The 26,920-nt window shown below is 41.3% G+C and overlaps 1 protein-coding gene across 1 annotated transcript in view; it reads right to left on the reverse strand.

Moving 5' to 3' along the window:
• Positions 1-3,179: 3,179 nt before the first annotated feature.
• Positions 3,180-26,920, reverse strand: part of COX18 (cytochrome c oxidase assembly factor COX18) — a 30,504-nt gene continuing 6,763 nt past the window's right edge. Inside the window, exons 4-6 of the mRNA XM_081343822.1 lie at positions 13,403-13,524; positions 4,917-5,024; positions 3,180-3,688 (exon numbers count right to left, since the gene is read on the reverse strand). Of these exons, the coding sequence (XP_081199948.1) occupies positions 3,521-3,688; positions 4,917-5,024; positions 13,403-13,524 (398 nt within the window). The 3' untranslated portion in view covers positions 3,180-3,520. The remainder of the gene's footprint in view (positions 3,689-4,916; positions 5,025-13,402; positions 13,525-26,920) is intronic.

A 26,920-nucleotide genomic window follows, 5' to 3' on the forward strand; every position in this document is an offset into this window, starting at 1 on the left:
CGCAGGCTGGATGCGTTGCACTGAAACCGCGCCCACCCCATTGCCGGCAATGGGGAAAAAGCTCCGATACGTGACGTTGCGAGTTTGACATGTCTGCTGTAGACTATTGCCTGTTCTGTTTCACATCTTTATGAAGCCACTGAGTGAAGTCATCCACCACTTCAAGTTAGATATCACCAGAACACTGATTATATCCAGTTACATAATCCAGCTATGGGCTGATCAAGTAAAGCTTATCAGTAAGCTGTCTCAGTATCTAGATTCTAGAAGGTTAAGGGTCAGGCTGGGGAGAAAGACACTCAAGTTCAAAGCTTTGTCATAGTTTTTCTGGATCCAACAAAGTGATGCTCATAAAGGCCATACAAAATACTCACTTCAATTAATCATTGAGTATTGTGGAAAGAATGGCTGCAGCATTGATATTCCAAGAAATCAAAACTTTTCCCCTTGTGCTAACTGCTGAGGAACAAATTTCATGGTCCTCCATTATTGTAGCAAGGCAGTTTATTTGAATGAATTATTTTGTGAAATTCTTTGGATATGAATTCACTATTTTTAAGAGATTAATTAGCATGTTATAGGATACACATAAAACTGCATAAAATTAAAATTTGTAATATTGTTAATTTCAGAGAACATGTGATGAGTATTTACCCTAAAATGCACCATACTCTACATCCCAGCTCCCAATATAAAAATTGCTTACGGTAAGTTGCTCTTCTCTTAGTGATGTTGAAATGCTGAAGACAAAACCTAACTATAATCAGTAACTGATAGACGATATAAAGGAGTTTTGTCAAGATACTTCTCCTTAACAGACTTTCCAGATTAGTTTTTGTGCTGCATTGTATCAAAGTGAGAACTGCACAACTGTATGTCAATCTCTAGCAACCAACAGGTATATCACTAAAACAATGTAATATTGATTTTAATATATTAACATTTATTATTTAAGTTTTCAAACAGCTACCTCTGTTGCCCTTGTTCTTGCAAAAATCAAGGAAGAGACCAATTCATAATGAAATTCACTGGCTCCAGTTCAAGAATATACAAGGAGACCTAATTCAAAAGTTTCTGTTGATTTTGGTGGGCAGTGTTTTATTCAATTGTTTGCGATAGTGAATATTATTCATCAAAGACAGCACACTTTAAAAAAAGTCATATTTTTTAGGTCTCAGGATTGTCAGGCAGTTTCTGAAGTCTTGGGAAAAGATTGTGGGCTGGGGTGGTTGGAAACATATGTCACTTGGAAATCTTCTTTGAGAGCTACTTAGTCTAGTAAAGGCACCAAATTAGAATAGGTGGTCATGAGTTCTAGTCTCTCTAGGCATGAAAGCTGGCTGGGTGACTGGGCAAGTTACTCTCAACGCAACCTATGTCAGGATTGTTGTGAGAAAAATAGTATGTTCACTTCATGGTGAAGTGGGCAGCCAAGACGTTTAATAAATAATGCCACTATAACTTATTTATACAAAATAATTTAAGATGGGATATAAATCGGTACATAAATAAATATGGTTCCAAACAGATGGAGACTATATAAGCAAAGACTGAAGTTAAAATCTATTGCAATGGATAGTAGATACACTATAGACACTAGCAAAACTTTTATTATGGAAGGTTTTATAACCTGGCGAATAAGATAAGTTTAACAAAAAAATTGTAAGCTTTTAGCTCTCTATTAAAATTAGAAGACACTGCCAGTGAACGTATGCCATTTTAGCACTGTATATGAAGGTAAGTTATATACATAAAACAGTAATTGAACCAAAAGCTGCAATTAAAAAGTAGTGAACAACAAAAACATTTAGTTTTAAGACTTGTGTATAGAACAGGTCATGTTTCAAGTCATATTTATGCCGAAATATTGAACATTCAAAAGGATTCACAAAACACCACTGAACAAATCAGCATCCTCAAACTCAGCCACAGCGGTATTTTGTCCCATCTCCAGAAGTTAGATTGCAGAAAGCTTGGTTGATGCTATATCTGTGATGTTGAAAAGTATGGAACAATCTCAGCTGGTTTTGTTTGAGGGGGGAAACCTTTTTATTTATGAAGCATCGTGTTAAGTTCCTGTTGCTTTCTTACACTCCAAAGATAGAAAATCAGCTGTCAGCCTCACTATGCCATAATTATTAATTAAGCTGATCAACTCACTGCAAAGTACTCAAAACTATGTACCAATTAAATTTGTCTACTTCAATATATGTGTGAAAGTAAGTTTATCAGGAAAATTAGAAATGTATCCAAATACATTAAATTCCACGTGTGCCAAAAAAAGGATGGAAGAACCTGTTCATTGCAAGAGCAGGTATTTGGGGTATTACTGTTTTCAAAATTCCAGTTCAACAATTGAGTTTTTAAAGTATTGGGCTAGTTTATTTTTGTTTTTTATACAGAGCTATGAAGCCAAATGATGACTTTCTGTTTAATGTAGATTGAAGAGAATGGTTACTGGTTGATGAATATCTCTTTTCCTTAAAATTTAAAAATCTATCCCACATGATTAGAAATATGCCATCATTGTTAATAATAAAATTGGGCAATTGTCAGAAGTCAATTATTGGTATTGCTAGAAAACAACAAAGTTGCTCAAGAAAGGAAGATTTTTTTCTCATAAACTTAAGATGACCATCCCTTATGTAATGTATTCCCCAACTCTCAGATTTCTAATTGCATGCTTATAACCCACTGATAAAATATTTCAATGTTTCTTAAATACAATAATGTAAATCATCATAGAATAGAATCTTTGTTGTCACTGTGTAACTCACAACAAAATTAAGTTATCATAGGTGTTATAAAAGTAATATATATATATTTAACCACTTCAACTAGACCAGGGATAGGCAACCTTGGCTCTTTTATGACTCATGGACTTCTGGGAGTTGAAGTCCATGAGTCATAAAAGAGCCAAGGTTGCCTACCCCTGAACTAGACTAATATGGGTGCAAGAAACTTATTTTCTAGGAGGTCTGGACTGAAATGTGGTCAATTGCAACAAAGTCCAAAGTCTGATATGGGAGCTGTTTGGAGCTTTATTGTTTACTTCCACTCCTAAAGTTCTTTTCTGTTTGACAATCAGATGTCTGCTTATGTGTGTATGTACACGTCAGCATCTGAGGTAGGTTAGGACATGACACTTATTTTCTCTCTCTCTTAGGTCACTTCTTAAATATCTGAAAATGAGTTTATTAATTTATGAACATATTACAATCATACTGAAAAATATGTATTTTAAGCTGGCAACATGATTAAGAAACAAACATTAACACATAATATTAAAACAATTACATCACCTACAAAGACAAGAAATGATTTTTCAGAAAAAGCTGCAAGATTTCAGAAATTCCATATAAGTTAGAAACATGTACTGAATTGAAAGCTAAGGCTGTTGTCTACTTGCTGACAAAATAATTGTCTGAAAGGGACATATACTTTCTCCACTCTATCAAAGTTAGCTTCATAATACAATTTCACAAAGTAAAAAAAATCATTTGGTTCAATATCATGTATTTCACTTAAAATATTTCATGGACAAAGCAGCAACAATATCTTTGTATGGAGTGTCTGAATCTGACTTGGTCCGAGGTAGATGGCATAATTTACAGAAAGCAGGAGAGCGCAGCAGAAGGTTATGTGAAAGGCCTATGAAGCTGGAAGATACCCAATACAAAGCTAGTATCTGAAACAAAAGAAAAAGGACATAATAATTTTGACAAAGTGAATAAAAGTAGTACTATTGCCAAGTAAATAGTCGCCTTAACATCCCTCATTAAGAATATCCACAAGTGAAAAAAAAAGCTTGAATAAAGTGTTATCCCATTTTCCTCCTAGGAATTCAGAATGATAAACAAGGTGTATACTCCTCTAATTTTATTTTTATAATGTGTTATATATTAGGATGAGAAATAGTGAATAACCCATGGTTCCATGAGATCCTATTTACAATGACTGAAATATCCAGCAATTTCTACACAGGAAGCCATCTTAAAAACTGAGGTTCGTAAACCATAGTTTACACACAGCATTTGAAATTATTGATTTTAATATGTCAGACTGTTTTCTTCACATTTGTCATGTAGCATTAAAATTCACAACTGTTTATCACCAATCAACTTATATACATTTTATATCCTACCTTGACTGACTCAAAAAGACATTCCTCCAAGTAGGTCATTTATATGGCAAAGAATATGCATAATAATGTTTAGCAAGATTTAATGTCTTATTTTATGATCTCTAAATTGGGTCCCCAACTCCCGGTTCATGGACTGGCACTGGTCTGCAGCATGCCATAAATTGGGCCATGTAAACAAGCAAAGCCCCATCTGCAGGATGCAGGCAGCACATGAAACCATGCCCTCTGATCCATAGAAAAACCTCTCTCCATGGAACTGGTCCCTGGTGCCCAAAAAGTTGGGGGCTGTTGCTCTAGATGATTTCCAAATCCCATCTGTGGCACATATATCACTTGTTGGGCACAATGGGTTTAATACAAAATCTGATTTGGCGAGAGGAAGGTTTGAATTCAAATCCCTACTGAACCGTCACACAATGTAGGAAACACTTAACACTATAAGTATTGATAAGCTAGAAATACCAATCTAAAATAGCAATAGCGCTTATACAGTATACAGCTTCATAGTGTTTTACAGCCATCTCTAAGTGTTTTAAAGTCAGCCTACTGCCCCCAACAATCTGAGTCCTCATTTTACCACCTCAGAAGCATGGAAGGCTGAGTCAACCTTGAGCCAGTGGGAATCAAACTGCCAAGCTACTGGTTATGCAAAGGAAAAACAATATTCTTAATAATATGATTCCCCTAACATTGAACATTTAGATCAAGTCATTCAATGTTAGAAGTAAAGACCATTTGCAGCTAATATAATATACTGTACTAACAAACTTACTGATGGAACATTTGAAGCAATGGGGATCATTAACAAAGAGGTTGCTCGAAAAAAGTTGGTAGCATACTTCCAAAACCGGGATGTTTCAGTTTTTCTTAAACTAAAAATCTGGAAAGACAAATTAGAAACAGCAAGAAAATATATCAACTAGGATTATATTTACTGAATAATATCCTGGACAAATTAGCTGATTATTTCCATATTTACACTTAAATTTTTACAGCCATAGTATTCCACAGTATGATGGAGGGCCTTATGACAAAAAATTACAAGTCAAGAATTAGAGATTTTGATAAATCAAACACAATAATAGAAATACAGAAATGATCATACGTTAAATTTTTGTTAACTTGCACAATTGAGAAGATAAGGGCAGGAGGTACTGATGCCAAGTAAGAAATTAAAGTACAATTGACAGAACCCATTCTATTATGATTTTGTATGTATTTTTAGATCCATATCAGCATAAAATATGTTTACCAAGTATCTTTTAAAGTTCATTTACAAAATTTTAAAATTCCCAATTGTGTTCTTTATATCAAACTACTCATCACATGTAAAACTACACATGCTGCCAACTTAAACAATTTCCTTTCTTTGGGCAAAATTACTCTGCACTCTAGTACTGTGAATGAATTTTATAGTCATTTGTTTTGAAGTTTCACAACAGGTTGTCATATTTATGTCAATTATTATGACCCAGAATGTCTGAGATATTTTCAGACTAAGGATTCAAGTTAATCTCTACAGTATGAGAAACAAATAACCATTGGCAATGATATCCATACATACTAAAGCAGTTTGTTCCTAAAGTAGCTACATGAACTTTACAGAGATATGGACTGCAGGTCTACAAATTAAACCTATGTAGGCAACCATCTAGCTCAGAGCTTTTCAACCTTTTCACCGATTGCACCATTTTTAGGATAAGGCAATATTTGAGTACCACCAGTCACCTAAGGTGTCAAAAATTTGATGACCGAAAACCCCCGAACAAAGTGATAAAGTACAGCCAGTCCTCGACTTACAACAGCTCGCTTAGTGACTGTTCAAAAGCACTGAAAAAAGTGACTTATGACCATTTTTCATTTTATGACCGCTGCAGCATCTCCGGAATTGGATGCTTGGCAACTGATTCATATTTCTGATGGTCACAGTGTCCCAGGGTCATGTGATCCCCTTTTGCAACCTTTTGACAAGCGAAGTCAATGGCTGGGGGGCAATTGTAGGGGGACGGGTGGGTCTAGGGGGGATCCAGGGGACTCCAGTGGAGTAGAGTGGGACTGAGGTGGGCACTAGGGCATAGTCCAACAAAGGAGCCTCACCGTCCCTCTTGGGCTATGCAGGGGACTCCTAGACGGTGGTGCAGGCTGCCCAGAGCCCTGGGCAGCGGAGGGCAAGCACCAAGCCCGGCCCTCGAGCTCCCAGAGCATCAGGACTGTGCAGCTCAACCCAGTCCAGCCCCACTTTCCTGAGGGGCACTGGCTGCACTTACCTCCTCAAGGCTGCTGCTGCTGTTGTGCTCACTCTCCTTGACCAGGTTGCTCATGGTGGTTGCAGGAGGGCAAAGTGTGTGGGTCAGAGGGAGGCACACTCCCTCATCATGTGAGGAGATCTGGCTTTGTAACCAAAGCATCTATTGCAATAGCATGGGAGACCATCAGGTTAGGCCAGAAGGGGATGGTGAAAAGGCAGCAGGGATGTTGGTAGCCAAGTGCTAAGGCAGGATTTCCCTCAGAGCCTCCCTTCTTCTCATTATAATCTTTCCTTCCTTCCTTCCTTCCTTCCTTCCTTCCTTCCTTCCTTCCTTCCTTCCTTCTTTCCTTCCTTCTTTTTTCCTTCCCTCTTCATTCTTTTTCCTTCCCTCTTTCCTTCCTTGCTCTCTTCCCCTCTTTCCTTCTTTTTCTTTGTCTTTCCTCTTTCCTTTTCTTCTTTCCTGTCTCTTCTTGGATGCTCAAATGCAAAAGGAAAACATTTCTTGATGCCTCCTTGCCTTGTGATCAAATGCCACTTTTGCTAGTAGTTTGTGACCACTTAAATGATTGAGAAAAACCAGGCTCAGTTTACCCCGTGCTTGCATTTAGTGGACAACAGTACAGCAAAACTGTCAAAATGGTGGCTGAGATAGTTGATCAGAGTTCCTCCATTTTTTATGTGCAACAGCTTTAGCATTTAGGAACAAAGGTAGCTTAGTTGCTTTTCTATTAATACATAATCCTTAAAAGGGCTCTCGTGTGGGGACCCTGCCTTGATCTAACTGAGAGTGGAAATATAGCAAAGGAAAATATTTTTCCCCCTCTGCTTTGTCCTGTTTTCCCCACTGGAAATGGCTGTTAGCAACACACAAGGAGGAGATACTTTCCTAAGAGCTCACAATTCAAGAATACCAATGTTAACTTGGATTGCCAACAAAGTTCTGTCTGTGACAAAACAGAACACAAAATTGCTTTCTCCTTTGAACTGGGGCATTTCCCTCCCTCCCTCCCCCCTTTTTTAAAAACAAAACAAAACAAAACAAAAAACTGCCAGAGGCTCCAGGCAGAGGTGACAGCAGGCAGGCAGCGGTGGGCAGAGGCTTCACATTTTGATCTCTCCCTCGTTGTTGCCTTTGTGTTGGTCTTAGCTCACCTCTCCCAGACCCGTGTATGTGTTTTTGTGTGTGTGCGCAGGCAGTTGGTGGCGTCTCACCCCCTTGCAGCCCCGCATCCTCAACAGAGACCTTCTGCAATGGCAGGCTGCAAACTAATGAAAACTGTTTCTTGGAGTATTTGTTTCTTTCTCTCAATGTGCCGCCAATCGCATCACAACCCTCACTCCCCTCTGCTCCTGCCCCCAGCCCCATGGAAGGCTGCAAGAAGCTCCCATCACAGCTTCTCTCGTGTCTCCCATTCTTTTCCTCCCAATGTCACAGCGCAGGGCTGCAAGGAGTGAGACCCCCCACACACACAACCGTGCACGGGTCTGGGAGAGGTGAGCTGAGAGCCATGCAGAGGCCCTTTAGGCACAGAAGCAATGATGGGGAGGGGTCAAAATGGGAAGCCTCTTGCCCAGAGCCTCTGGCTGCTAAAAATAAAATAAACCTGAGAAGCGCTCAGAAGGCGGTCCCTTTCCCACCTCGCTTCTTCCTTCCTTCCTGCTCAGAAAAGGATGACGGGAGGTGGAGAGATTGCCAGTGCTGCTGTTGGCCATGCTGCTGCCGGCCATCGCTATCTCACACAGGCAGGGGCGTCCCGGTGAAAGGGAAGCCTGGTGGCTGTGAGGTTAGGTCAGTGAGCGGGCATGACCTCATCTACCGGTGGGGGCCATTAAAGCTGGAATGCGCTCAGCCTTAGATCCATGGGGCAGCCCTGAAGCCAGCGAGGGCCCCCCTGCTATCTCTGCCTCCCCCCCCCCGAGGGTGCCCAGAGAAGGTGGCGAGTGCGCAAGTTAGGTTTTTTTAAAAATGAACTGTTACAAGAACTACTAAAGGCTATTCTTTTAGTAAGGTGTGATCTATTAGGTTATGAAATAGAAAATGTCTATGAGATAAAACTAGAATATGTTTATGTATTTACTGGCTTATTTTAGATATTACAATTTGTGCAGTGAAACAATGGAAATTTGGGTTACAGATGCTATTATGAATGTTAAAGGTTAAATCTGAATACTTTAATTAAAAATTAAGAATTCGATAAAACTCAAAATAGAACATGGATATGGATAAGTAAAAATAGATTGACAAATTTAGGTTATTGTATTAGTAAGCTGTGATGTATCAGGATGAGAAATAGAAAATGTTTATGAAATAAAACTAGAATTTACCTATATAGGTATTACCGTATATACTTGAGTATAAGCCGACTCGAGTATAAGCCGAGACCCCCAATTTCACCCCCCAAAACTGGGAAAGGTTGTTGACTCGAGTATAAGCCGATCCGCCGTTCTGCAAGCCTCTGCCGCCAGCAGAGGCTCGATCCGCCATTTTGCAAGCCTGAATACACAGGAATACCCTGTGTGGCCGCGGCTCTCGGGGAAGCCCTGGCTGTCCGCTTCCTCGCTCCACGCTGCCATTCGGGGCCCGCGCGTTCCCCGGGCAAATCGCGGCGCCCAGCAGGCGAGGAAACACGCCCGCTCCAGTCGCCCCCCCTTCCCTCAGGAGACGCGAAGCAAGTGACTGCCCGGAGCTTACCGAGGACTTGCGCGCGGCCGAGGCTTCGGTGCTTCCAGGATCGCGCGCACCTCTCCCAAGCCGCCGCCGTCCGGAGACCTGTCGAAGTTTGGGGAGGTGCGCGCGCACCTCCCCAAACATCGGCAGGTCTCCGTTCCTCCGCGCAGACCTGCCGACGTTTGGGGAGGTTTGGGCGCCTCCCCAAACGTCGGCAGGTCTCCGTTCCTCCGCGCAGACCTGCCGACGTTTGGGGAGGTTTGGGCGCCTCCCCAAACCTCCCCAAACGTCGGCAGGTCTCCGTTCCTCCTGCCGACGTTTGGGGAGGTTTGGGCGCCTCCCCAAACCTCCCCAGGTCTCCGTTCCTCCGCGCAGACCTGCCGACGTTTGGGGAGGTTTGGGCGCCTCCCCAAACCTCCCCAAACGTCGGCAGGTCTCCGTTCCTCCTGCCGACGTTTGGGGAGGTTTGGGCGCCTCCCCAAACCTCCCCAGGTCTCCGTTCCTCCGCGCAGACCTGCCGACGTTTGGGGAGGTTTGGGCGCCTCCCCAAACCTCCCCAGGTCTCCGTTCCTCCGCGCAGACCTGCCGACGTTTGGGGAGGTTTGGGCGCCTCCCCAAACCTCCCCAGGTCTCCGTTCCTCCGCGCAGACCTGCCGACGTTTGGGGAGGTTTGGGCGCCTCCCCAAACCTCCCCAGGTCTCCGTTCCTCCTGCCGACGTTTGGGGAGGTTTGGGCACCTCCCCAAACCTCCCCAGGTCTCCGTTCCTCCGCGCAGACCTGCCGACGTTTGGGGAGGTTTCGGCGCCTCCCCAAACCTCCCCAAACGTCGGCAGGTCTCCGTTCCTCCTGCCGACGTTTGGGGAGGTTTGGGCACCTCCCCAAACCTCCCCAGGTCTCCGTTCCTCCGCACAGACCTGCCGACGTTTGGGGAGGTTTGGGCGCCTCCCCAAACCTCCCCAAACGTCGGCAGGTCTCCGTTCCTCCTGCCGACGTTTGGGGAGGTTTGGGCGCCTCCCCAAACCTCCCCAGGTCTCCGTTCCTCCGCGCAGACCTGCCGATGTTTGGGAAGGTTTGGGCGCCTCCCCAAACGTCGGCAGGTCTGCGCGACGTTTGGGGAGGTTTGGGGAGGTGCCCAAACCTTCCCAAACGTCGGCAGGTCTGCGCGGAGGAACGGAGACCTGGGGAGGTTTGGGGAGGTGCCCAAACCTCCCCAAACGTCGGCAGGAGGAACGGAGACCTGCCGACGTTTGGGGAGGTTTGGGGAGGCGCCGAAACCTCCCCAAACGTCGGCAGGTCTGCGCGGAGGAACGGAGACCTGGGGAGGTTTGGGGAGGTGCCCAAACCTCCCCAAACGTCGGCAGGAGGAACGGAGACCTGGGGAGGTTTGGGGAGGCGCCCAAACCTCCCCAAACGTCGGCAGGAGGAACGGAGACCTGCCGAGGTTTGGGGAGGCGCCCAAACCTCCCCAAACGTCGGCAGGTCTCCGTTCCTCCGCGCCCTGCCTGCCTGCTTCTTTCCGCTGCGGAAAGAAGCAGGCAGGCAGGGTGCGGAGGAACGGAGACCTGCCGTTTGGGGAGGTTTGGGGAGGTGCGCGCGCACCTCCCCAAACCTCCCCAAACTTCGGCAGGTCTCAGACGGCGGTGGCTTGGGAGAGGTGCGCGCGATCCTGGAAGCACCAAAGCCTCGGCCGCGCACAAGTCCTCGGTAAGTTTTTTTGTTGACTGGAGTATAAGCCGAAGTGGAATTTTTCAGCCCAAAAAGTGGGCTGAAAAATTCGGCTTATACTCAAGTATATACGGTAGGTTTACTTTAGATGTTATAATTTTTGTGTAGTGAAATAAGGGAAATTTGGGTTATAGATGCTATTATGGATGTTAGAGACGAAACTTGAATACTATAATCAAAATTAAAAATTAGGTAAAATTTAAAAACAGGATATGGATATGTATAACTAAAAACAGACTGATAATTGTTTTAACTGAGCATGTTATTGTTAGAAATTTTCTAGTCTAAGCATGTTATATTAAATGTTAAGGGAAATAGAGAAGGATTTTCTGATAATGTAACCTGAGACAGGTACTAAAAACTCTGTTATTGAACCTTTGATTACCCAGTCACCATGATGCTTTCTAAATATTTGGATGTTAAATTGGAAAACTAATAAAACTTTTTTTTTTTAAAGGCGGCGAGTACGCAAGCCCTGGGGGAAAGGGAAGTGCTTCACTTACCTTTTATTTTTCTCAGTGGTCAGCAGACGGTCAGCAGGGATGCCGTGTGCTCACTGCCTCCTCTTCACGTACCCAGGGGGCGGGACGGAGGCTGCCCTTTGTTGGCCTTTTCCCACCAAACCCTCCTTATATATCCTCTCCTCTCTTCCCCCTCCTCTTCTCTTCAGCGCACTTCCAGCTTCCATAAACGCCATCAGCTGGAGCCTGGCACTGATCCTGGTGCTTCTGCCAAGCTCCGACAGCCCTGCAGCTCCAGCTGTGTCTCCCTCAGGCTTGTGCGGTGCTGTCGCCACTTCAGCTCATTCCTCTCTGCCCCCCTACCACTTCTCTAGGACAGTCACGTGCCACCTGCCCGTTCTGTCCCAGCCTATGTGAGTCCTTGTTAACTCACAAGGACAAACGCCTCTTTTAACAAGTAGGCTGGAAATGCAGGAAAAACAAACCCCTTTTATTATTATTTACAGACCTGCAAAATGTCCCAAAAGCAAAGGCAAACAAAACACAATTCAAATGGAGTATTGTCCAAAGGCAAACAGAACACGATTCAAACGGAGAATTGTCCAAAGGTAAACAGAACATGATTCAAACAGAGAATTGTTCACAGGCAAGGCAAACAGAACATGATTCCATGAAACTTGAGTCCTTTGCAAACGGTTGCCTTCAGCAACCAGCACCGCCCACACCTTCCCTTTGTATTATGCAGCCCCAAGGTGTGGCTTCTCAATGCCTTTTCCTCCTCCCTTGGAGCCACCCCATTGCTTCCCTCTGTCCTACTCTTGTTGCCTGATGGCATTTGCAAGTGTCTATGATGTCTTCCAGCTGTGAGTCCTTAGAGTCTGACTCAGCTTCCTAGCACAGCTGGGTCTCAGCCTGAGCACGAGTGGAGGGGCCAGGCTCTTCATCAGATTGTAAGTCCTGGAGCTCATCAGAGCCGTCCTCTGACTCTGATGGCTCTCCAGGCCCTCCTCCTCCTCCTCTGATTCCCCAGACTAAGCTGCTGGGTCCACTGGCTGGCACGGAATCACAACACTGCCAGGTGCCAAAGTACCACTGGTGGTTCACATACCACCGGTTAAAAAGCCCTGATCTAGTTATTTAGATCAACTATCTACATAACATTTGCCCTGGAAATTAAGTTAAATTCTGTCTATGAGATCTGGAATTATAATAAACAAGGACAAGTATAAAAAGTGAAAAGGGGCACATAACTAAGGAAGAATAACAGCAAATATGAAGTGAGGAAAGCTAAGGCCCAAAATGAACTAAAGCTTGCAATCAAAGTCAAAAATAATAAAAAAGCTGCTTTCAACATGTAAAAACAAAGTGAAGGAAACGATTGGTCCATTAGTGGGTGAAAGTGGCAAGAAAGTGACAAGCAACAGGGAGAAAGCAGAACTACTTAACTCATTTTTTGATTGACGCCCACAACCACATTCCAGTGAACATAGTGATGGGACACTATAAATCATTACATGTGGTAAAATAAGAAAACTAGAATATGGTATGACCCACTCTTGGTTACTATTAAGTATCCCACTCCCAGCTTGCCATCGTCTATCTTAATTTTGTTTACATTTCATTAATTTTAATGTAATTTAATTTTTATGAGCAGCCCAGAGTTGTTGAGAGTCATGCAGTATACAAATTTAATAAATTAGATCTATGTCTAAGGTGCTATCTGAATCTTAAATCTACAATATAGTCAGCAGCAGCAGTCACTGCACTTCTGATAACATTCATCTTGTCAGGAATTATTGAAATCAAGCAAAAGCATACAATTTCCAAATGAAAATTAAATATAAAGATGCTCCTGGGATAGCATCTTGATATTTCACCAAGGTCTGAAAGGTAGGAGTGCAAATACCAGCACTAACTTTATTTTATTTACTGCTATCCTTCTCTCTGTACAATATAACTTGTTTAATAATTGTCTGTTTCTAATTCTATAGGTACTTTGGACACTGTGCTTATTTCTAAATATCCTGTTTAGTGTTTTGAAAACTGAGGAGCCAGTATTAATTTAGAACTATATAAGAATAAATAAATTATAAGTTGTTATGCTACTTGCAGTACAAGTTCTAATCTACCCAATGATTTTATAATAGATCTAGTACCTCTACTATCAGTAGATTGAGAAGTCCAAGAGTGATTGGCAAAATCCAAGTTGAGTCAGGTAAAGTGAGATCCTTAAACCAGAGTATGCCTCCTGTGGAAAACTGCTGCTGAATTAAAAGCCCTGTTGAAAATACACAAATAATTGGCATATTATTATTATTTACTGTAAATATGGCAAATACTTTAGAGCATTGATATAGAATGGATACAACAAATTTAAACTAGGAATTTACACTAGGAATTGCAAAAAGGACTAGGAACAGCAACTTCTGGATGTTGGCTCTCTCCTACTGAATTAGATATATAACCACTAGAGCAGGGGTGTCAAACTGAATGGGACAGATCTGAGGGTCTCTGGCAGAAGGAGGGTCTCTGGGCCAGGGCCAAGGCAGTGGGGGCCATTCCCTCACTGTTTCCAGGATGGCTTCGCGGGCCACATGAAACCACTTCGCGGGCCGCATCCGGCCCCCGGGCCTTGTGTTTGACATGTCTGCACTAGAGCTAGATATACCAAAGGGTTAGACTAAAGCAATAGTTGAGAAGTCACTGCAATTTTTCTCTTAAATTCAGATTTTTGAATTACATAACTTCACTGATAATTATGCTCACACGTTTTACATATTAAATATTATTCAACAGCTTCCAAGGTAAATAGGTCATTTGACATAGACCTTTATTATAGAATTTCTCTGTCTGTCTGACACATACACACATAATGTTTCTGCCTCCTCTACTTCCTCACGATGACACCCCTTTAAGGTGGTTTGAGTTGAGAGAGTTAGTCAGTTTTCACACCTATATAGGCAGTGTTTTTGAATCAGTATTGACTCTTGGTGCCTGCCTGGACAAGTCCCTGCAGTTTTCTTGACAAGATTTCAGAAGTGGTTTGCCATTACCTACTTCCCAGGATTAAAAAGAAAGTGACTGGCTCACCTTGCTAGCTTTGCAATCATAGTGAAATTAGAACTTCTTTGCTGCACCACATAAAAAACCTGTATATAATATCCAATAAATAGCTTTTGCTGATTAACTCTTGTTGCTCTACTACAATGCACTAAAACTTGGATAATTATGTTGGATCTTGTTTGTACTTCTCCCCATGCACTGGCTTCAATAAGAGATATTTACATTTCTTTCATTTCTTATTCAAATCTGTATTATGAAGAGCTGTTTTACACATAACATGTACATATTACATAAATTACATATTTACCTACATATTATATAATTACATATTAAATATTGCATTTATACCCTGCAGCAATTCCTAGACTTTTGGCAGCATACATAAAAACAGTATCTAACAATACAAATTAAAATTACAATCAAAAATACAGAAAGAAATTAGATAGCATCGGGTATCAATCCCCAAAATTTTTTGGAGAAAAGCTCTGGTTTAGAAATTTTAGGATTTTAATAAAATGCACTTCCTACAGGGACCACTCCAGAGGACCAATCCAATGATGGAAAACACCTTCAGGCCTTGGCATCTGTCCTCCCCAAAATGTAGGATAGTAACTGTTTCTCCTAGGATTATCAAAAGGTTAGGCCACAGGTGTCAAACTGCCGGCCCATGGGCTGGATGCGTCACAAAACCGTGCCCACCCCATTGCCAGCAACGGGGAAAAAGCTCCGATACGTCACGCAACGTCGCGAGTTTGACATGTCTGGGTTAGGCTGATTTTCAAAGAGTTAAATCTGAATTTCTAAACATATATTCAAAGTACTTTTGATTTTTTTTACTATAACATATACATTCATATTAAATTTGTTAGTTTATATATATGTAACTTGATTTTAGAAAGCTGGCAGGAAATTACCTTGCTTAATGATCACGGGATTCAGTTTATGACTGCATCGTTTAGTAATGGAAATTTCTGGTCCTAATTGCTGTTGTAAATCAAGGATTTTGTATAGTTTAGTTTATTGATTAGCCCATAGGCCGTATCAAATACAGATTTACAAACACAAATTATTAATAAAATCCTATAAAAACAATTTAAAATGAAATTGAAATAAAATACAATAATTTAATAAATAAGATAAAATTATATCTTGGTATCACCCCTACAATCTTCCCCAATCAGGCTAACATATGCTGATCTCAACTGAACCATTTTACTCAAGTACTGCCATGTTAAATATCCTTTTCAGATTCTGGCCACACATAAGATATGTTGTTCTCAATGGGTCATGCATTTAATATATGAACCAAGGTATGTCTCTCACCCTCTTATACAAACAACATCCAATGGTATGTGAGTCACGTCTTCTACCTCTAACGCACTGCAAATGCAGATGTGTCCATCATATGGTATAGAATGGAACCTCCCATATCTAACCATTGTATCAAGCTGTTTGAAACTTGCTCACATAAATATCTCCCTAAAATATTTAGGCAATTGTAACTTTAAATAGCTGTCTGTTTGAAAAGTAAGTTTATATTTATTCAGCCATTTTAAGTTACTAGCCTTACTAAAAGTGGCTATATTGCTTGTGCTTCTATGTCCATGATGCTTTGAGCAGCTTTTTTGCACAAGAGACAAGAGGGCCACAGCTTCTTACAAAATTTGTCAGTTTAGTAATCCAAGAGGTTTGTAATTGTGATTTTATCTGTTCTACTAAACATAACTTGGAGAATCTATCAATCTCCATTTCATTGATTTTGTACTAGTAGTTATATGCTCTGATTTTAGACAGTGCATGAATTGTATACCGTATTTTCTGGCGTATAAGACGACCTGGCGTATAAGACGACCCCCCAACTTTTGAGGTGATTTTAAAGACTTTTCGTCTTATACGCCGGAAAATCGCAGGGCAGGCTGGCGGGAGCCGGCAGGGCAGTCCTGCGCACGCGCGCACTCCCCGGCTGCTCCTTAGCAGCTGGGGAGTGCGCGCGTGTGCAGGACTGCCCTGCCGGCTCCCGCCAGACGCCCTTCCCTCTTGAGGCAGCATCGCTCCCTGGCTCCTAAGGAGTCCTCAGGGATGCTGCCTCAAGAGGGAAAAGCGTCGGACGGGAGCCGGCAGGGAAGTCCTGCGAGGGTTTGCGAGACAACCAGCAGCTGCCGACCCGAATTATTTTCTGATGAAGACAGAACAAACCCCCGAAGCGGCAACAATGGGCGTTTCTCTTGAAACGACCATAATACAACGGCCAATACCAAGTATGCGCGGGGGGAGGAGAGGAGAGGAGAGATAAAAAACGGAAGCCGAGCGTTTGTCTAGAGCTTAAAGCTTCTTAGGAAAAGAGGGGACAGCCTCTCGCCGAGGACACGACGGCAGCGCCCTCTCACCTTCCAGCGTACAGGCATGACTCTTCGCCTGCCTGGAACTAGACGTGGACAGCGAAAACGTGCAAGTCTTCTAAGGGGAGAGAAAAGAAGGCGGTTGCGGTGGAAGCAGAGAAGGACGCAACAACTGTAAACAGAGGCGTTTCCTTGACAAAAAGCCCCGCGGCCTACTTGGCTCCGGCCTTCAGGCGCCTGCGCGAGAAGTCACCAATCAGAGCCTGCACGCGCGTTTGCCTTCGACGCCCCTCTGACTCTTCCCTTTCCAACTGCCGGCGGGCTTACTTGAGCAGGAGTGCTTTCTTTGCTAGCGGGGGAAGAGTAGTCGCGCGTCCGAGGGGAGAGGGAGGGAGGGGTTAATGTTGCTCTCTTCCCGCTTGGAGAGATCTCTATAATCGTTGTTGAATTCCTCCTTTGGGTGCTTGTAACTTCTGTAGGAATGTTAGAATTCTACTCACATTCAACCCCCCCCTGCCCCCACAATGGACTTCTTTGATCCATCTGGGGAGATGGGCACAGCTCTTTCTCCCCACTCTTTCCTAAATTTTAGAGGCACACCCCCCCATGAAGGGAAAGGGAAAAAGTGCCTCTAACCCGCGGCTCCGGGTCCGCGGGCGTGCAGAGGGCGCCGCTCCCTAGCCCCCGCCCCAGGCCAGGCTCCGGGAGAACCTTCAGCACAGGCATGCCCCTCTCGCCTTTGTCCGCCAGCCCGCCTCGCTCCCCGGCCTCTCCCAGCGCCTCTGCCGAGCCACTCGCGCGGGAGGCGCCGCTCGGCTTCACGCGGCCCACCCATCAGTCCCTGGAGAGGCGCACACCACCACCCCCATGAAGGGAAAGGGAAAAAGCGCCTCTCCGCCGCGGCTCCGGGTCCACGGGCGTGCAGAGGGCGCCGCTCCCTAGCCCGCGAGTTACCTGCAAAGCTTCGCGTGGGGAGAGCCGCCCGATGCTCCCGCCCAGCCGTGTCCCGGAGCCGCGCCGGCTTTGCAAGAAAGTACGCTCGACTGATTTGGTTTTTTTTCCGGCGTATAAGACGACCCCCCAACTTTTGAGAAGATTTTCAGGGGTTCAAAAGTCGTCTTATACGCCGGAAAATACGGTAATTCAGCTCTAGCTGCTGCAGATGTCATTAGATATGCACCTAAAATACATCTCAGGTGCTGGGACTGTGTTTCTTCTAAAATAGTAGAATGTAGACCCCAAACCTCTGCTCAATACAAGAGCATAGGGGTAACCTTGGCTTTATATACTTTAATTAATGGGGATAGGGACCCTGGGTAACTATGCTTCTTTAAGCAGTAAACTGAAATGAGCTTTTGCTCCAAGTGCATTCCGTTGATGATGGCAAATTCAACATCCATTCTTGGAAAAAGTTACACCTAAATACAAGGTGTTAACCTGTTTAATTGCTTCACCACCTAATTGCCATCTATGTCTGATGATGTTTTCCAAACATTATAATTTTTTCAAATATTTTATTAATTTTCTATTTTTACAATCAAGTACTTAATAGACAAAATGTTGTCTGAGTCCATTAATAGTTCAGTGGTGTATATTAACTTCTTCAATCTAGATCCAATATTGCACCATTAAATATTTTCTCTCTTCTTCCGGTAATAGCTATTTTCCTGCACTAAACAAATACAATTCTTATTGTTATTAGTAAATATACAATTGAATATCAACATCTTTGTTACTTTTTCTCATAATATTGATATTAGTTTTAGATTACTTTTCTAACCGAAACATATGTTAATTGCATTTGCACTTAATATCCATATGTTTAATCAATATCCTGCTTTCACTTTTTAAATTTTAATTTCCCATCAGTGTTCAAAATGTCTTTATTGTTTATAATTTCAAAGTTATATTTGGGTAACCAAAAGCTTCTCTTATTCAAACTTCTTAGCGTTTTCCTATTTCATACCAAAATCCAAAATTCTAGTTATAAATCTTATCTTTCTAGTTATAATAGTTCTATTTCTAGCAATTATCTATTCTGCACCATATTCTAGTTAATAATATAATATCCCATCTAATAGATCAAAACCTCTATTTTCTTCTTATTCTAGCTTTCTTCCTTTGTCAATTAACTTTCCAAGTCAGTGCATTTGAATCATCAAGTAATTTTTGCTCTATTTTTGTTAACATTGCCAGGGCTCGCTAACTTGGAAGAATGAGGAAAATTCTCAGGGACTCACACCCTGGTCGGTACCTCTTTGCTCTCCCTACAATCGGGTAGGAGATACAGGAGTATAGCCAGCTGTACCAACAGGCTGAAGAACAGCTTCTATCCATGGGCTGTCAGGCTCTTCAATGGGAAATAACTTTTATGTATGATTCACTTGTGAGGCTGGTGTGTTGTGTGCAATTAGCTCACATGGGTGTAACAAGATGGTGGATTTGTTGCCACTGTGAGTTGTGGTGGGGGGGCATGAAGGGAGGCTCGGCCAATCTCAATGTATACATGGTTGTACTTTGACAATAAAGGTTCATTCATTGGAATAAGAAAGAACATTTGGTTACAAGTATTTTTGGAAGAAATAACCCATTGATATTCATTAAACAGCCTCCCTCTTTGTCCAATTCCCCACAGTTGGTTTCTTCCTTTAGGTACTCAATCTGCTTCCTCTAGTTTTCCTTCTATTTTCTAGGTTGAGTTTGTAAATTCAGATTATAAAATTGTTCATCTCCTTTGTGTTATTTCTAGTCTCATCATGAACTAAAGCAATAGTCTCTTGTATTGATTTCAGCACGGAGAGAATTTCTTTCTGATCTTCATCCATATTTTCTTGGTAGTATATCAATTTGAAGCCTTGGAGAACAGGTGCTAGAGATTTTTTTACCATTTTGAGTTGGGTATGGGACATCCATTTCATTTTTTTGTAGGTGGTCTTTATAATAAAAATTGTTCACCAATCAAGGATTTGTAATCTGGCTTCCAGTTCTGGATCACGGCACAGCTAGACGTGTCAGGAGAACGCTCTTCACGTTGTCTGGATTTCTTTCGCTGGGGGACCCCTGTAAAGGGGTCAAAAGTCACCCTGTAGGGGTGACAAGTGGGGGAGAGGACTCTCTGGTCGGTGGTAGAAGGGTGGCAACCCTCCCACCAGCTTGGAACATCTCTCCGAACCGACAAAGAAAGGATCGGCCACTCCCATGGCCCATCCCTTCAGCCGTTTCCTGCCGAAGCCAAAATTACAACAAAGCACTTGAAAACCGGGTGAGGATTGCCTTCTTCCTTTCCTAATTGTCTACCTTCTCCTGCTAAAAGCTTCTTGAATTTGTTTCCCCCTGCGAGGAAAGGGATCCCTTTTCCCCCCACCCTCCTTAAAGGCAGCCTCTGATCACGTTGGGAGAAAAAAGAACCTTGAACAGAATAATACTATTTAATACTAATTAATTCGACTTACTTCCTCTCTATTTCCGGCGACCCAAAACTCCTATTCTTACAGAAACTCACTATTCTATCTGTCTGATTAAAAAAAGGAAGAAAAGAGAGAAAAGAACTACTTAAAAGGACTCAAAACTGATGAAGTTACTCTGTCTGAAACAGGTTTTAAGTACGCTGGGGACATCTTGTGGCCAAACCTGATATAGTAAGTGAATATTTTTGGCAAATAAACCTGTTTATATTTTGGAACTGCCCTTGATGTTATCAGCTAAAGATAAAATCCTGAAACAGCTGGAGGTGAACTTTTACTGACTTTTGTTTAAAAATTAGCCTCCACTAAGGACTATTTACCATTATTTCAAAATGGAGACTGATCAGCCACAAATCTCGCTTGATTACAAGCTCATATTAGAAACAATCCACAAAGTCACTGAGATGTTTATCTCCAGACTGGAAAATCTAAGTGCCAACTCCAAGTTACAAACCGTAACCCAGACTTTAACTAAAAAACTTACAACTCAGAATATAACAAAACTGAAACAAATTACTATTGAGACAGAGGAACGCAAGATACAACAACAAGATATTGAAAAAACTAATACTAAAAACTTGACTCTATCCAAAGAACCGACAACTTTAAAATTACAAGAAACTATCACTATGGCAAATAACCTTAAGGACCAACAACAAACTATGGGAAAACTTAATACTCAACTCTTAACTTCATCAAAAGAGCCTACAACTTCAGAAGTATACTATGTGCAAGATAGTGATGCTAACATAGAGTAGGTGGAAGATCAATAAAGACAGTTTCCTGAAAGCCTGGATAGCCAAGCATTAACTGCAAAACTGCATAAGACTCTCTACTTAAAGCAGATGAACCCAGATGAAAAAGGAATCCAGACTGAACTGAAGATAAAGTCTTCAGAGCAAATACAGAGACTAGAACTAAAGGCAACAACATAATGATTACAAATGGTTTGGTTTTTGTGGATCACTGATGGCTAGATGGCCTCCTTCGATTCAAATAATATATATTGGAGTGAAGGGAGACCCATCTGGCAATTTAAAGGCCTTAGTCTGGAAACCTGATTGGCAAAAAAAGAAATCTAGAGTTAGATTTAAAAAGCGAGTTCTTAGAGAACCATTAAAGGCTACCCCTTTAGTAATCAGTGATCTATCAGGACCTAAAATAGAAAATGTTTATGAGATAGAACTAAAATGTGTTTATGTATCTATTAGGCTTAATTTAGACATTATAATTTGTACACTGACAGGCTCAAGGTTGACTCAGCCTTCCATCCTTCCGAGGTAGGTAAAATGAGGACTCAGATTGTGGGGGCAATAAGCTGACTTTGTAATAATGCCGCTTGGGGCCCCCCAAAAGCCCTAATAAGCAGGCATATACATAGAATGAAGGCTATTGCTAAGCTTGTAAGCCGCCCTGAGTCTTCGGAGAAGGGCGGGATATAAATGGAATTAAAATAAATAAATAAAATAAATAATGGAAATTTGGCTTACGGATCCCAAGTTTGATGTTAAAAGACGTTTGATTTAAGAATTAGGAATTAGCTAAAATTTAAAACAGAATCTGGCTGTGTATAAGTAGATGTAGATTGATAAACATAGACTGTGGTCTTATCAATAACGTGTGATGTATTAAGATGTAAAACAGGCAATGTTTACTGCTATTCAGCCATTGTGTATATGTTAAATGCTACAGTTTTTGGTGTAAAGAAATAAGGGAAATTTGGGCTGTGAATATTATTTGGGATGTTAAAAGCTAAATTTGAATATTATTGTTAAAATTAAAATTAGATAAAATTTAATAACAGGACAAACTGACCATGCTATTTCTATAAATTCAATAGTTTAAACTTGTTGTATGAAATGTTAAGAGAAATAGAGAAAGATGTTTTGACAATGTAACCTGAATTATATACTGAAAACTCTGATTACCCAGTCACTATGATACTTTCTAAATATGTAGATTTTAACTGGAAAACCAATAAAACTTGTTTTTTTAAAAAAGGAATTGTAATCCAAAATATTCCATTATCTCAGGCAATGAAGTGTATTTCTCCTGCAGGAAAATAGTTCCACAACACAACTCTGAAAGTCAGATATTTATATTCGGAGTTCAGGCAAGCAAGTTTCAAAATAATTCATCGTCTCTGCCCCAACTACAAGCAGAAAAGTTCTTTTTCCCAGCTGCAATCTTCAAAAAGTGAAAGCTTCCGAGGTCAGCAAATCTGGGCTTTAAGCCAAGTTTCCTTTAGACATAACAAATTATAGTGCCATAATTCACCACTAGATGTTATTAGCTCCATTTTCCAGCTTTTTAAATCTCAACTTATAATGTAAGCTTTTTAAATCTCTTTAAAGAAAAAGTCTCAAAAGCACCTTAGTCCCCAAATTTAAAGCTATAAATGCATATTAATTCCAAATTAATCTTGTAATTTTCTCTGTTTCTCCCAAGTAATTAATTTGCCACTTTTCTTTTCCTGAGGGAATTTGGTAGAAACTGCTTTGGGCAGGTTTTTTTCCAGGAAGAGGTCTTAAAGTCTTAAAGAGAGGATACAGTCTCATCCAGTTTCATCCACATTGCTATAATGTTGCTTCTAAGTGCTTATTGTCTTCTGTTGTCAACAGCTTCTGACTGGCTACACAAATGTAGGCAGTCTTCCCCCTGCTGGTTTGGAGGGCTTCCTCAGATCAAACAGAAGGGCCATTACCCTCCCACGTCAAATGAGGGTCCCCTCCTTGCTTGTCACCTCTATGGAGCAACTTTCAACCTTTTCCAGGGTCCCCAGCAGGGTAAAATCAAACACGAAAGACAGAGCCCTGTCTTCCTGCGTCTGTCCCACCACGACATGAAAATTAGAAGCACAAATCATAATTTTTTATGTGGATTTACTAATAGTTATCCTGATTACAGGAGCTAACTCTTAATAGCCTATATAATCCTACTTGTGAATATAATAAAATAATTCATCTGCATAGGGTAAGATCTTACAATATGTATTTAGGACCATTGACATATGTACCATGAGATCTTTCATTAATCTGGCAAGTTATTGATGTATAAATTAAATAAAAATGGAGCTAAGATGCAGCCTTGTCTTACCCCTTTATTTGTATAATCCTATTAGTCAGGATTACACCCATAACCCCATACCGCATTTTCAAACAATTGCTTGTATTAAAGGGCTTTAATCAAAGCCAGCAGTCTAGGTTTTATTTCAAGGGTTGTCAATTTACTCCACCGTACTTCTCTGTTTAATATATTAAATGCAACTGTGAGATCTATAAAAGCGGCAAACAAGGGTTTCCTCTTATAGGCAAATGTGGCAATTAGTTGGTTCAAGACAAAACAGTTATTGATGGTAGATCGGCTTCATCTAAAACCTGCTTGTTCTTCTACAAGCATTATTTTCCTCTACCTAGTTTTCAATTCTATTCAAAAGAAACCTAGCATACATTTTTGCTACGATGTCAATCAGATTGATGGGCCTATAATTACTAGGATCCTTTTTATTCCATTTTTTTGTATACGGGGACAACTATTGCCACCTTCCACCCAGATGGGATATGGCAGGTGTTATTTATATGTGTAAAAAGACCTGCCAATAATGAACCCCACCAATCGGGGAGTTTTTGAAATAGTTCTGCTGGTAAAAAATACTCACCTGGGCTTTATTACTCTTTAAACTTTTAATGATGGATTATATTTCCAGAGCTTGGTGCAGGAACTTAGCAGGATAGGCTGTAGGCTTACTTTTTTACAGGTTTTATCAGTATGTAAGGAACAAAATAGAAAAGGCCAGCATATAGCAAAATTCAATATGTGGCTAAAGGAGGGGTGTAAAGGGAAAGGCTTTGGTTATATTAGTCACAATTCTGCAGCTAGTCTAATGAAAAAGTGTACAAAAGAGATGGTTTGCATCCATCAAAGAAAGGGACTGAGTTACTTGGCAATAAATTCACAGGTTTTCTGGAGAAATATTTAAACTGAACAATGGGGACAGTGTGTTGATTTATTTGGTCTGTTTCTTTTAAATAATTTAAATCCCTCTATCTATGTGTTCCATTTGTGGGTTTTATCCCACCATGTTTCCGTATTGGCAACAATATCATATCTGCCCTCATTTACCTGAATTTCTAATTCACCCTGTTTATTGCTCATACTCTGTGCGTTGGTATATAGACATTTGAGTCCTTTTTGACTGATCCTGTGTTTACTTTCTACATAACATGTGTGGTGCCTGAGTTCCCCTATTTTCTTACCACCTGTCTGATTAGTGTACTTGGTGTGACACTCACTATTGAAAGCTTGATTTTGCTTGACAGCTAAGTTGATATTCTTGTCCATACACACCCCTATGTTACATGCCCTGATAACCCTAAATTTTTTTAGATTGCTGGGGACAGGAATGTTCTGTATCAATTAACTCACTGTCCCCGTTGTTCAGTGTAAATATTCCTCCAGAAAATCTGTGAGTTTATTGCCAAGTAACTCAGACCCTTTGTTTGATGGATGTAAACCATCTCTTTTGTACATTTTTTCATTGGACCACCTACAGACCTTGTGACTAGTATAACCAAAGCCTTCCCCTTTACACCACTCCTTTAGCCACATATTGAATTCTGCTATATGCTGACCTTTTCCATTTTGCTCCTTAAACACTGGTACAATCTCTGAAAAAGTAAGCCCACAGCCTATCCTGCTAAGTTCCTGCAAGCTCTGGCAATCATTCTGCACAGAGTACATCTTCTTGGGAAAGATCGTTAGTGCCAAGATATACAATAGTATCCACATCATAGTCCTTGCTAGCATTCTTGACTATTTTAAAAATACACTTCTTCTCCCTACTGGCAGTAGCAACTGGAAGACAACTGACCTCTTTCGAAACCTGTGCGTCCTCTCCTAAATTTACATCCCTTATAATTGAATCACCAACCAGAAGGTGGCTTCTCTTTTTTGATGCCTTTCTGTTCTTGCATGATGTGTAATACCTGATTCACATTTCTCCCTGTCAAAAACAAGTTCTTCATCTCAGACCATGACCCCCTGCTTATTTGAGTTATCATCACAATTACCTTTACCTGTCTCCTTAAGGTCCCTATTAAGTTCAGCAAGGGCACTGTATCTGTTGTGGAGGGACACAGCAAAAGCTTTGTGTTTATGGTTCATAGCTCTCACCCTGCCAGATCCCATGGTTGTCCACACTGCCTTCTCCTGCAGGATCTTTGTGGTAGAGGAGGCCGATAGCTCAGAGGCTCAATAGAGTAGAAGGGATGAACTGGACACCTAATTTCTGCCTAAAGAGCACAGATTACAGACCCTAGATAAATAATCTATCCTTGTAGACTATTGATTTGTTTACAGATAGGACAGTTTCCAAGTTTGAAAAGAGTACTGTTGAAAGACAGCTGCAAAACAAGTGTTGCACTGAACTAAGCCAGACATTCTGAGATACAAGGAATCTCAAATGCACGTGCCCTGAATGTACCGCCAGTTTTTGATTTTTAGTTATATGATTCGCATGACATTAGGCGTGCAGGCCGCTACTTCCCCACCCCCGCCTCCTTTTTAACTCACAGGTTGTAATTCTTCCCAGCAACCTCTGGGCATTTTAAATGCAATGGGCAGTTTAAATTGAAAATAGAAACTCAAAGATGGAACTTAACAAAGAAAGAAAACATGATTTAATCCTGGTGGGAAACAAATCACAAGAAATGGAAAAAACAACTCATTCCTACTACAAAATAAATCTGAGGACAAATAAACAGATTGGATAAAATGGAATGTAGAGATGTTGAAAACATCAGAGAGAAAGGAAGTGATAAGAGAAGCAGAGAAGAAGTCCTACGGGAAAAGGGCGGTATATAAATCTAATAAACTTAAACTTAAAAGATTTTCAAGAAACATGAAAGGCAAAAGCCTCATATAAAGACACTTTATTCAATTTACTTCTTATACTTACAGTAACAGTCATGAATAAATGGAAAAACTTTTTGATTCAGCAAAACAAATTGATCAAAAAGATACTGGTCAAAGGAAAAGATTAAAGTGAAAATTAAGAAAATAGATGATGGGATTTACCAGAGAATATTTAAAAAAGAAATATTTGTTTGAATATGATTAAAGAAATAGAAAAGATTTTGAATACATATGTCATTCTAAGAGGGATGAATTCCTTAAATAATACTGTATGCTTTCCCCCCCCCTTATTTTATTTTTTTATCCCGGCTTGGGTCCGGGATATCGGAGGGAACACCTGCTGCCGGCATCAAGCTCCCTTCGTCCACTGCGCTTCCACAGGGAGGGTCTTCTCAGGGTGCCACCGGTAAGAGATTGCCGGCGGGCGACACCCAGGGATAGGGCCTTCTCAGTGGGTGCGCCTGCCCTTTGGGACCAGCTGCCAGTGGAGCTGAGGACTGCCCCCGACCTCCGTTCATTCCGATGGGACCTGAAGACCTGGCTCTTCGAGCTCTCTGGCCCAGGCTGAGAATTTTAATTTTAGTTTTAATTTTAATTTTAACTGGGGTTTTACTTATGCAGGGACGAATATAATTTTTTGTTTAATCTGTTTTTAACTTTTGTATCTTTGTTTTTTAATTCACCCTGTAAACCGCCCTGAGTCCTTCGGGAAAGGGCGGTATATAAATGTGATAAAAATAAAAAATAAAAATAAAATAAATAATATAATACTGTTGAAATGGCTTAGCTGAAGGAATGTTTTAGATAATTAAAGGTGTTTGAATTTAGGGAAATTATAAGGCATAAAAAAGAAAAAATGTTTTGAATAAGAGTTAAAGGATTAGATGATTAGACA

This window comes from Vipera berus (genome assembly GCF_964194415.1).
Source record: "Vipera berus genome assembly, chromosome: Z".
Lineage (NCBI taxonomy): Eukaryota > Metazoa > Chordata > Lepidosauria > Squamata > Viperidae > Vipera > Vipera berus.